Source organism: Pyrgilauda ruficollis, unplaced genomic scaffold, assembly GCF_017590135.1.
Source record: "Pyrgilauda ruficollis isolate IOZ18807 unplaced genomic scaffold, ASM1759013v1 scaffold30, whole genome shotgun sequence".
NCBI lineage: Eukaryota > Metazoa > Chordata > Aves > Passeriformes > Passeridae > Pyrgilauda > Pyrgilauda ruficollis.
In genome coordinates, this window is record NW_024524378.1 from 4,509,841 (window position 1) to 4,523,151 (window position 13,311).

Consider the following 13,311-nt stretch of genomic DNA (forward strand, 5'->3'; position numbering starts at 1 on the left):
CAGTCTCTTGTCACACCTGCATACATTCACACACTGAATCATGCGTTCTCAGTCCTGAAACAGAGAAGTTTCAGTGTGTTCAGCTCCTTGTGGTTTCTTCTGAAATATCTGAAAGGGGTCCTCCAAAAAGTTTAGAATATGAAAACTATACTTCCTTGTTCTTTTACTTTTTTTTTTTTTTTTTTGCAAATTGTACACTGAATCATGATTATCATTTAATGAATATCACTACGTGCTAGAGCTCCTTATTTCTCCTCAAAACTAGAAGTGAGCTGCATAGAGTTTCTGTTGAAAATAATATCAAGAAGTTAATTGCATTTAAAAAAGACTTTGAAATTCCACAGAAAACAAACAGTTCTGGTAATGTTAACTTTAATGACCTAGTTAATCATAATTTAGTTTATTTTCCATTGACAGCCTTATAAACTTGATGATATTTCTTTTTAATTAAGAACTATTCTGCAAACCTATTCTAACCTGAATGGTTGATTTATGGGAGTGTTGAAGACTACTAAGCTCCTGGTTTTTGCCCCAGAAAACAGTTTTCCCAACAGCAACACTGTGTGCTACACTTTTGTTATTTTTGAAAAGGTGTGGGTTTTTTTTTTTTATTTTTGCCATTGGTTATTGAAATATCAATCATTCATTTCTAAAATAAAATGCACGACTGGCTGAAGCTGAAAGCTCTGGTCAGAGCCTTTATATTGGTTTGATTGTAAGTACTGTGCAGTCAGAGTTTCATAGCAGTGAGGGGTAATGGGTGAGTTCCCCCCGCTGATGTGACTGATCTGTATGTGTGGGTCAGGGTTTGGGGTTTTTTGAGGCTTTCAGACGATGCTGCTGTATCAGTGTCCTGCAGACAGACTGCACACAGTGGATCAAATGATAATCATGATGATAGCCAGACTAAGAACGCTATAGCTTGCTGCTCTACTTATAGTACGCAGTTTGGTTGTTCCTACGGCCCTACTGTCAACCCTTAATTTGGACTGTAACGTTGGAGCTGCTCCAAGCTGTGTTTTTGCTTTGTTTACAATGTGGTTTCATATTCCAAGCGCTCCTGAATAAGGGCATCATCTTTATACTGTAGCCGTGGAGGAGCAGGGGAACATTCAAACGCTAAGATCGCCTTCCTCAGGCTTCTGTCCAACACGTGTCTCTCCCATGCTGGGTACCTGTTCCTGAACAGATCGATTTTAATGACAGACTCCTCAATCCTTGGTGGCCGGGAGGAAGGTGTGGATGGTGCAGTGGGTCTCACCTGAAACACCGGCACACACCCATCCCTCTCTGCAAATTTTTGATCCCGCTCGCTCGTGACGCTCCGGTTGTTGGAGATGGAGCGCAGTGTGCTCGTGGCCACTTCTGGGGGAAGGGTGAAGGCAGCGGCAGGGTCCTCACAAGCACAGCTTGGTGACTGCCCAAACCTTGGTCCGTTGGGGTGAAAGAAGGCATAGTACATTAGCATAAAAACAATGCCTGTTAAAAAGCTGCTGAACACTACACACAGTGCTGGTATGGCAAATGCATCGGAGATTGGAGGGGCCTTGTACAGATACCAGAGAACACTCAAGGCGGTGTTTTCTAAAAGGATGACAAAATAGTAAATGAAAAGCCTACAACGTGTCCTCCCTTCCTTGACGTTGAACCAGCTGAAGATATAGATTATCCCAACAACCATGTCGAAAACTATCTCCTCCCATTTAGTGATGCAAAACTCTGTCTCGCAGTGAACGATCCAGAAGGTCATGATGCACCAGTGCAGCACGATGAAGATCCCAAAGTACAGCTGGAAAACCGAGGCAAAGAGAGCAAAAGTAATGACCCTTGCTGCAATCGTGAAGAAGTGCCAGCAAAACTGGATTATAACAGCCATATAACTGATGGGCTTCTTGTCATCGCGGGAGTCACGGAGGGCCTTTTGGTAGGAAGCCAAAGCCCAAGCCAGGGATACAAGGGATGCTGCAGCAGTAAGACCTAGGAGGAAACAGGAGATGCAGTTAAGGCATAATTAGTATGTCAGCACTTGGCTGAAAACAGTGAGATCCTTGCTGCTTTAAATATGTTCTCCACCACTGGCACAATAAAACCTCTTCCTCTCCTTTAGCTCAGAGAAACGAACCTCTGCTGCTGAGATTTCATTGCCCAATGCCAGATACACACAAAAAAGAGCAGCTTTTAAACCATGCTCTGAACCTCTTCTCTAGCAATTACATCTTTGAAACACATTAATTAATTCACAACTTTGAGCAAGTAGGTGTCTCTGTCATCTGTGTGATTTAAGGGGACCTGCTGTGGTTTATGTTTTCAAGAAAGAATATGAATTTTCTGATTTTGATAAGTCATTAAAGAAGCCTAATATAAAGCAACCAAGTTTTTCTAATTAAAATGTCAGCATCATCTATGTATAAACTAAATCAATGACAATGTGAGCATAAATCTACATAAAATCTATTAAAAATAAATTTATGTTACTCTTGTTATATCAAAATTTAAACTGACTGCCTTACTTTTGATGAGGGAAAAAATGCCCATTTTGATATTTTCACCCCTTTTAAACAGAATTTTAATAAGTAGAAAATGTCAAAACTTACTTTCTTCCATCTGGAAATTAAATTTATTTTAAAAATGTTGGATTTTTTTTTACAGAATTAAAATAGTGAGTAAAGATTTAAAGTAGGGGGCTATATATTTTAATTTATATAGCCATTCTATCTCCAATATATCACAGAATTGCCTATTTACAAGGCCCTAAATGATAATATTTTAGTAAAATATGACAAATATTTAAAGCATTCAATACAAAACTATTTCTCATGAGATTTAAAACATTAGTTTCTTGAAAATACAAAAGCTGCAAAACAATTGTTAAAAAATAGACCTTTCTATACTTATTTTAAATGTGTATTATTCTTTTCTCCTCAAGGGAATTTGAAGGTAAATTTAGGGAAAAAAAAATGTTGCTTTGAAATGAATCTGACCTTTAAACTAATCTGTTGCTTCCACACACTACCAGAAAAACACCTTACATTCCCATTTCAGAAATTATATAGATCAGCATAATTATTCAACTGATAAATACTTACAGAGCATTCTGGTAGAAATGAATGATAATTCTTCTTTACTAGAAGATTAATGTTTATTTACTTACGCCTTGTATCCAGCTGCTTTGGATTGAAATGGGAATTGCAATTGAAATGCAAAATCCTTGCCTTTCAAGTGTATTTATTATTTAAATAAAATTGCAATAAATGTTGTATACAGAGGAAAAATGTATCAAGCATTTTATATTTAAAACTGGTTTACTACAAAAGCTAATTTTACATACAGCTAATGAATGAATTAATAAGTCTCAGGATCCCAGACTGAGAATTTATTCATAGGCCATTTAATGATAATGATGCTTCAGCTTATTCTATTTCTAGGCAGTTCCTTAACTTTGAACTAGTTATTGAAGTAAATCAAACTGGCATGAAGAAAACATTTATTTTGTCAGCTTTTAAAAGCTGTTTAATCATTTCAACAAGCTTTAGTTCTGGATGCCTAGCCAGTATTTTTCTTCCCAATTAAACAGCTTTCTTTAGAACTTTACAATCAAGAATATATTTCTTAAATATTATAAATTTTAAGAAGTTCTATTAATAGAAAATGCTAAATTTAAGCCTAAATACATGTTGCTATTTACTTTGAAAGAAAACAAAACAAAAAAAGAGAGAATATTTTAAAAGAGAAAAAAAGTAAATTCTGGAGATAAAATCTGTTTAAACAATTCACTTGGCATAACACACTAAGATTTTGCTCAGTATGTAGTACAGAGAGATTAATTGCTTTCAGGAGGGATTCTGTCTGCCAATGTTTCTCTGGCAGGGTGCTAATAATGTGAGCTCCCATGAATCCATGAATTGAAAACCCCCTCATTTTAAAAATAAAAATAATAACAAACAATCAGCAGAAATATGAAGTGAACTTAGGATTCCAGGGAGAATTTTTATTATAAAACTTCATCATTTTTCTTCCCATGCAGATGTCTGCATGAAAAACTACCAAAGTTACTTCTGGAATCTTCCTTCATGGACAAAATAAGCTATCAGCAATGAAGACAGGAAAGAGACATGGTATAAATTGGTGTTTTCATTTCTGACATGTATATTTGCTTTTTCACACTAAGCTGCCTTTCTGTATCCATTATCTCTGATGACAGCCCTGGGAGCTGAAAATGTAAGTTCTTGTTTTCCTGTAGGAATGTTTTAAGTATTGAAAAAACACAGTTCATTTCCCTCATGAAATGAAAAGTTGGGAAAGGTAGATGAATAGGATAAAGAATCTTTCAATCCAAACAAGCCACTCTGAACAAGAACTCAAGAATAGCATTATCAGCACAGGAAAAAATAATGTGAGCGAGAAATCCATATACTTTCTTTGCAAATCTAACTTTAATGACCTCACACACTCCCCCAGAGGTTTGAAGAGATATCATCAGTTTTGCATTAGGAAGTGTAAAATCATTCAACAGTGCACACAAAATACAATGTTAAACTCACAGGAATTTCCACAGTTCTAATGCTAATTAATTCATAGTCACTGTCTGGGACATAAAGAAGCAAGTACAATAGCTATGTAATTCTGTTATTTAAATAGTCATTAATAGGAAATCATCATCTGCTTTTACAGAACAAACTCAGGGATACTGGCATACAGGAGAGAAAAAGAGACAAGGGAATGTACAAAGGGGAGGAATTGCCAGTTAATATATTATGTATCTGCTCTTGGCTATTGGCAGTGGTATTAGGGATATAGAATTAAGATAAAATTAAATGCTTCATGGACTCCATCCATTTTTCTTTATTGATTAGATGAAGCAGTAAAGAATTATTGAAAGTAAATTAATAACGAGAAGAATGATGTAGAAGTGATGCAAATGGTAGTTTGCTAATAAATGTCACTATATAAATAATTCACTGGGAATGGTTAGAAATAAAGTGAATTATTGTAGCACTAAATGGATAATTAATTAATTAGAATATATTTATTGTATAGTTGTATTTGCTGAGTATATGTTCATATAAACCACTTTATCCCTATTTCAAAGAGGAACTAAAATACTATCAAACAAACATTGTAGCAATGCAGGTGCAGTCAGGAAGACTTATTTGCCACTCAGAAATGAACAGAGACTGGACAAGATCTGTAGGGCCGCTGTTCATGAAGAATAAGAATCAGAATTCCCACTTCTCATCTGCAGTTTCTGCACTTTTTTTTTTTTTTTTGGATACTGCAGCAGCTTTCTGGTGTATTTGACTCTCTTGTATTATGAGTCTTATATTTAGGGTCTTGGTCTTGGAAATTAACACTAAATAGCCATTCCAAGTGAATATGTACACAAACAACTATATGCTCATCCACTGCAGACTGTTACAAGAACCAGAAAGCAGGAATTCTCTGAAATGGCCTTGGGAAGCATGAAAGCATGCTCCTGTTTCTTTTTTTCTAAAGCTGAACCTTTAAACATTTTCCGCAGTATATGATTTGATCCCTGAAGTTCTGTCCTGAAGTGGAAAGAAATGCAGGCTTTGCGCAGGAAAAAACATCACTATTTGCATCAGCAAAAGGATGCTTTGGTATGGTTCTAAAGTGGACACCTGAAAGACTCTAAATAGCAAAGAGTGGGAGTGTACCTACCCACTTTCAGCCTTTGCAGCATAGCCCATACACAATAGTCACAACAGCAAGAAAATAGTGCATTGTATCAGGACCACATTCTGCCAGGAACTAATTATAATCTGTTTTGAGTGAAAAATACAATTTAACCTCTTTTATTCTGTGAATGGTTTGCATTACTTAATTATATTATTTGAATAAAGGAATGACATTTTTTAATTACAAATGAGTTTCGGATGTTCTTAACATAGTGAGAGTATATCAGACTTTGTGTCTGATAAACAAAGAACAGGATTGCTTTGATTCAATCACAATTTTAATTTTTTCCCCTGAAATTATTAATTTCCCCATATATGATATGTACTTGCATTTTATAGATTGTGGCATTTCTCTGTGTATACTTTAAATATAATACATAATACACTACAATGAAATACAGCTCATTAAAGACAAGATAAAAAACTAACACACATGACTTTCACAAGTGAAATCAAATGCATATGAAGGAAAACATAATGTATACAGAGATGAATACATTCACAAATGTAATATTGTTTCAAGGAAGCAAGCAAGCTTGAATAACTAGATGAGAATCAATGGAATTCTCCTCAATGGCATTTTTGAGAAACCTGATTTGGACTTGAAAGATTAAAGGTATCTCCAGGTCCATAAATGACTTTTTTTCCTAATCATATCAGTACATAAATCCTATATAGCATAAGGACAGAACAGCTCGAGTCAGCTGGAAACCCTACAAATGAATTAACTGATCTGAAAAAGTCCTTGACATTCAACCTGATTTCAGAAACCAAACTCCTGCCAAGGGAGCTGTCTGCTTCATCCTTCCTTTAAAACTTGTTCTCATCTCACCATTTCCAGGAGTAAATTCATCTAAAAGCAGGAATACCAAAGGCAGCAGGACATCTAGGTGTGACAGCAATGCCTGGGATGTGAGACTTTGAAACATTATTTTAAGAAAGCCTATTTTTTGATTTTCCTTCTCAGCTGGAGAAGTGACATTACATGCATCCAAGCTTCCAGGTGCTTCTCTGAAACACAGCCAAGGATCTCTAATATTCACATCTTAGTCCTTTAGGAAACAGCACATCAAACTGTATTCCCCCAGCTTCAGAAAATGTCTTGCTATATTTACACATCTATTGCCACACTGCTCTGCAAGTATAGGCACAAGCTAAAGATTCATGTGGAGGCAGCCTTGCAGGCAATTTGAAAATAGCCTGTGGGTTTCTGCACTAATTATTTTGTTCTCAAACACAGTGTATGAGAGCAATGCGTGTCATGGTGTACATACTGTCCTTCCATATGTGGTTTAGTACACAGGAGGCTTTGCAGGCTTTAAGGGCAGCTTTTGGTCATACCAAGGGCCATGTGTCCAGGTTGTCAGTACGTGTTTCATGCTCCTGGATCTCATTCCCTGATCAATACTGCGAGATGAAACCTAAAGATGAACCTTACTTTTGTTTCATGCGTTCCTATTTTCTAAAGGGATAACAATATAAACTCTTGCCCTCACCTGGGTATTTCCCCATAAACATATTGCCAAAATAATCCTATTACTTTCCCACATCAACAAGTTTGTCACGTATTAGCTACCATAAACCAAGATCAAAGGCTTTCTGTTCAACTGAAATAAGCTTCCTGATGTCAGAAAAACACTTTTTCCTTTTTTCTTAACTCCCACTATATCTGATTGTGACTCGATTGAAACGGCACCCTACTGAAATGTTCCACTCCTGTGGTTTTAACACTCAGACTGTTTCCTACCCACAAACATGGGAGTGTCAGTGTCTGAGGACGAGTCTCCAGTAGTTCACATTTCCAGTTTCTGCCACAGTCTTCATTCATAGCTGAGGATTTTCAAGGCAACATAGATGGTTTCATCAGCTTGCCAACATTCAGGTTAACTTTCTCCCACTGCTCACTGACGCAGATTAATGCAGCATAATCTGTGTCAGGAACTCCTCCTTGTTGAAATGTAAGTCAGAATTACACCTGATATTACTCCTCCTCCTTTGTGTTACACAATACTCATAGAACATGCTAGCATATATATAGGAATAATGTCTCCCATGATTCCTCTCAGCTGCTTTCAATAGACACTTCTGGTGTTACAACTTCCAGCTGCTTCTTTAATTTGCCTCTCCACAACTTGTCATTGCCCTGAAAATCAAGAAATACTCTCTGTATTGTATTACTTTCAGCCTTATTCATTTTATCTTATTCATTTTACCATTTTTTACCAGCAGTGGTTTGGACTCTGTGTAGAGGACCAAGGTTAACTGGCAAAAGTTTGGCTTTTTGTATGCATCTTTAGTAGTTTCTTAGGGTCTGTACAGAACACCTGCCCAATGATTTATCTCCTGCTGCACTCAGAGTCTTATCCACTTTAGGAAATCTAACTTTTAGACAGTGTTGAGAAGCTTCTGCTGAGCAGCAACCCTGGTCATAGCTTTGAATACATGGACAATGGTCATAATTATATTTCAAGATAAAATCAAGCACGGTTTCCCTTCGCCTTGCCTCTAAATCCAAACTAGCTCTTTTACCCAGTTTTTTGTTGTTAGTGTTTCAGGAATCGTATTAGAAGCTATGAATACAATCAATACAGATAGAGAGAGACAACTTGATATGCAGGAACCACAAGAACCACGAAAGTTGGCTCTCTCCTGTCTTTTAAAAGACTACAGTAAGTAATTGAGATCTCTCTTTCTTCACAGACACCAAAAGCTCCACTACCTTCTCCTCTATCTGTAGAAGTAATTGGCTATTTCAGATACTTGAATGGAAGTCTCGCTGTCAGGATACTCCAGCTAAGGCCAGTTACTAGCCCACATGCTGGGTGATCTCTTCCCCTTCAATTACATTTTTCTAAGATTTGTTATTTTCTTGCTCTACTAAAGATGTGTTAGGCTTAAAACTTTCAGTTTAGGAGTCCTCATTAGCCACCAATCAAGTGCAGTCATTCAGTGGCAGTGACAGCCACCCGGTACTCGTGTGTGCTGAGCAGTCTGTGTGCTGCCAGGCTTGGCAAGGCAGCATGAGATCATTTTGCCTGTTAGGAATCTAAACTTAGATTCTGTACTTTCACAGCTAGACTCCTTGTCTGTTAGGTAATTTGGTGTCTTTTATTCCAGTGAAGTACGTGCAGCACAAACATACCCACTGACTCCAGGCTCATTTCCATGATTTCTACATTTCAGGGCTTTCAGTGCCTTGAGCCTGCTGCAAGAAATCAAGGGATTATTTGGAGGATACAGCACCTCCAAGCAGAACAACCCCCCTGCCATTAGCTCTTGAGAAACATCATGACAACCTAATGCTAAGTTAAATATAGGGCACCACCTACGGGAGACAGCTCCGCCTGCACTGCTCTGTGCAATGGACTGTGGGCACGGACACCTTCCCCAGCACCCACGGCAGCAGGAGCAACCCTCTCCCTGCCACCCAGCAGGAGAAAGAGAAAAAGATGGAGCTTACTAGACATGTAAAAAATCCTGTTAGAACTTAAATCTTGAGGAAATGCCTTTCTGCTGGCCCACATTTCTGTGATTTCACTGGTATCCTTCTGTTGAGCCTTTATATGCTTTTGCTTATGCAGCTTCTGTACAAATTCTGTCCTCATACATTTCACTGATTTGGAGGAACAAGCCAACAGATTTTCTTTCCACGGCATCTAACAAGATCAACTGGAACTCTTTTAATGGGAAATGCTTTGGAAAAATATTAGAGTGACCCACCCCACCTCCCAACAATATACACAGTAAAAGCCATTTGGATTATTTAAGTCTTCTATTAAAGAATACACAAAATTAAAAAAAAAAATATTACTTATCGGTGAGTATGCATAAGCATGAATAGGGAGAAAATTAGTATTAGCATTTGTTTCTTTTGCAAAGTCACTGTGTCAGCTGCCCCAAGGTATGTGTGCCATTCTTCTCAGCTCACAGGGCAGGAGCCTGCCAGATTTTGGTGGCTGGCTTGGCACTGCTGCAGGTGTGGACCGAACCCACACATCAAAAAAGGGCAAGAAAGTAAACCTTTGGACTAAAAACTCTCAGAGCAACAATACAAAACTAGAACTGAAATGGTTACAAATTTTGAAAATAAATCTGTTGAAGTGAAAGCATGGTGGTGCTACAAACAGTTCCCTAATCAATTTTCCATGAAACTGTTTTCTAATTGTTTTCTAAGTGTTTTCTAATTGGGTGTGAGGTGCCCAAGTGTTGGCAGGGAGACACATAAGGTAGCCTCCATGAGGAGAGGTCAGAGCCTGTCCCATATGGGACACAGTTGCTTCCAGCCAGTTTCCAGCCAGCTCCAAAGTGACCCACCACAGGAAGCAGCTGAGCACACCAGCCAATATTTTGGTGCCTCTGGAAAACATATTTAAGAATGGACATTTAAAAATGTCTAATAGGCAGAGGAGTTGGCGGGGGTGGAGAAGTAAGGATGAGAGAGCAGCCATGTAAGCACTAAGGAGAAAGAAGAAGGAAGGGGATGAGGTTCTCCAGGCAACTCTGGGAGAGAATCATGGTAGAGCAGCTAATTTCCCACTGCTTGTGAAGTACCATGACGGAGAGTATTTACAGCCTGCAGCCCCTGCATAATTCTTGAAGCAAAGTATGGCCTTTGGAGAGCCCATACTGGAGCAGTTTTTTCTTGAAGGAACTGTATCATGTAGGAGGGATACCATGCTGAAGCAGGGGAAAAGTGTGAGGAGAAAGAAGCAGGAGAGAGAAAATGGTACTGACTGACTGCAGTTCCCCATTCCCCATCCTCCTGTTCCACATGGAAGGGAAAGGCAGAAGGGTCAGGGATGAAAGAGTGAAGTTTATTCTGGTAAAAAGGGAATACAGGGTGGGAATCTTGCTTTAATTAGTCCATGTTTCTCACTATACATGTGTTTTTACTAGCAATAAATTATATTATTATATTGAAAGTTGAATCTGTTTTGCCTGTGGTGGTACTGGTGAAGTATCTCCCTGCCTTTACCCCAGCCCACAAGGTTTTTTATCCTCTTTTCTCACCCTGTCCTGTTGAGGAAGAAGAGTAAATGAAGAGCTAGGTGGGTGTCTGTCTGCAGTCCAAGGTCAACCCATCACTGAATGAAAGGGTCATGAATCACTTCACTCCAATATATTTTTGCATGCACAAACAGTACATATCGTCATGGCTTTAGGGGTCAGGTTGTATCTGTTCCCTCCAGGACCACTCAAGAAAATTATTTTTTCCTTGCACAGGGATACATTAAACATTCCACAAAATACTGTAAACCATCCTTCCTCTGAAGGGTGTCTTGCCACCTGCCAGTGACCTACAATGTACTGACTGCCTCAGGAATGGATGTCTGAGAATATCAAAGCTGTCACATTATTTCCTGAGATTTAATGAGAGGATGTGGGAGAAGAATGCACTGAATACCCGGGAGAATTGGAAGGTTACTACAAACACAGTTTTTCAATGCCTGTAGAGAAACGTACAAATTCTGTAAAAAGAAACACCTATAAAATTTTTGTGTTTTAATTTAACATAGTCACAACAAATTCACCATCTTAATTTTTTTAGCGAAACATGTAAAAGATCTGATACTTCAGAACAGTGCTTCATAGATGCAGAGATATATTTAAAGTGAGACAGCACTGTAAGAGTATAAAATAAAAGACACTGAGCATTGCATCACGAACACCGAGTGAATCCTATAGTTGTGTTCAAAGAAGTGAATAAGAATTCAAAAGTTTCAAACAAGGGACAAAACACCCTTCCAAAGGATATTTGCCTTGACTTTAAATAAACACTTTTTTTTTCAGTCTGAATTTATCTACCTTTGATTTTCAGCCATTGATTTGGCTGAAGTTCCATAGAGTTGAAATGACTTAAGCATAATATTTCATGAACCTTCAGAGTTTTAAAAATTAAAGGTTTCCAGGGCATCAATTTTTTACTCAGAAGCCCTCAGTACTAAATAGCTGAAGACAATTTTCCTAAGCCTGAAATGAGCTGATGAAAGATATATATTTTTACTATTAACCAAGATTTCTGATGTATTTTTCGTAAGCATCCCACAAGCAAAACCGCTTGAAATAATCATACTGGCTGCAATATGGTGGAACATATCAGCAATAGCATCTAGCAAATTCAAACTATCTCTTCTGAGTATTTTTTCCAAGGCATAGTGAATATCCTAAGCTACAAATAGTACTATCACACTGGCTCTAGAAATGTCTGCTGAAGATTTGGAAAAGGAAGGGCTAAATCAATATTTCAAGAGATTTTAATTTTTTTTTTAAATACTACACTAGGTGTGGCCAGCATCCAACACAGACAAGACTAGAAGCCAAGACGCATTTTGGCGTGAAAAATATCCCAAATATCTTATACTAAGTTTTATTACAAATCAATAACAAGGGACCAAGCCACTGGCAAAAAAAAAAAAAAAAAAAAAAAAAAAAAAAAATTGACTCCATACAAAGAGAGCATGGGGCCCTTAAATGCCCTTAAGTCCTGATTTTAGGATTGGCTTTCAGTGGTTCATAGGCTCATAGTGGCCTTCTGAAAGGGGATAAATTTCAGCCCTCATTAAGGAACTGATATTTCTCCCACTTGTACATTAAAATCAGTCTGAAGTTAGTACCTTATTTGACACAATTTGTCTAAGAAATATTTTTTATACGTAGCATTTTTTTGTGTTTGTCTTTTAAACTTTAAGCTCACAAGAGACGTTGAGGATAATGCCTGATATGGTGCTCAGGGAAAAAACACAATTAGTGTCACTCTGAAAAAGAAATCAATTTAGTATTTGTTCAATCCCACTAAGCCAGGGAAAAACTGGAGCTGTTAGGTCATGTTAGTACATGAAGAAGTTTCCTTTGGATCAAACTCTTTGCTATGTTTCTTTCACTTCAATAAAAGTCCAAGTGTATTTTCACAGTAATTCATTAAATAGACTTATTTTTCTGTTAGTGAAAAAGAAATCACTAATCTCTTCTCCTCCATCTCAAAAGAAAATCCATATTTTCACCTACTGTGGAGATAATGTAAATTGAAGCAAAGCCTAACAAACTGTTTTGAAAAATATTCAGTGTATTTTGGAGATTAATTCTGCTTCCAGCTCATGCCATGCTTGGATTATTTTAGGTCTCATATTTACATCTTTGTCTTCAATATTAGTTGCAAAGTTATTAATTTTCAGTAAGGAAGATCTACAACTATATATCTACCACTCATATATACCCATGTCTGATATATTTGGAATATATACCCATGATATATGCAGGCAAGTATTACACACATTCTGTATGTATGGCATATTTAGAGTTATATGCTACATGCACACATAACAACTGGCGCAACTTGAATATATCAAGCAAAATAATGACTCAAAATTTCCTCTGAAAAATATTCCTTTTCCAATATTTATCTGTGTCTTGTGCCAAAAATTTTCTCCTTGTTGCAAGTTTAAATGAATCTAATTTCCATTTCTGCTGCTTGTCTAGAAGATTGAAAAAGTTCCTTTGGCTCCAGTTATGAAGTTTGTTGGTTTTTTTTTTTTCAAATGTATAAGTACCCAGAGAGAGTGATTGAATTACTTCTTCAGCCTTTCCCTAATATTCTAGGCTTATGAGTTCCTAAAAG

General features: G+C 37.3%; 1 protein-coding gene across 1 annotated transcript in view; it reads right to left on the reverse strand.

Annotated features, from left to right (window-relative positions):
* Positions 1-1,030: 1,030 nt before the first annotated feature.
* XKR4 (XK related 4) overlaps positions 1,031-13,311 on the reverse strand; it is a 211,814-nt gene continuing 199,533 nt past the window's right edge. The window contains exon 3 of the mRNA XM_041473757.1: positions 1,031-1,977. Coding sequence (XP_041329691.1) covers positions 1,031-1,977 — 947 coding nt within the window. The remainder of the gene's footprint in view (positions 1,978-13,311) is intronic.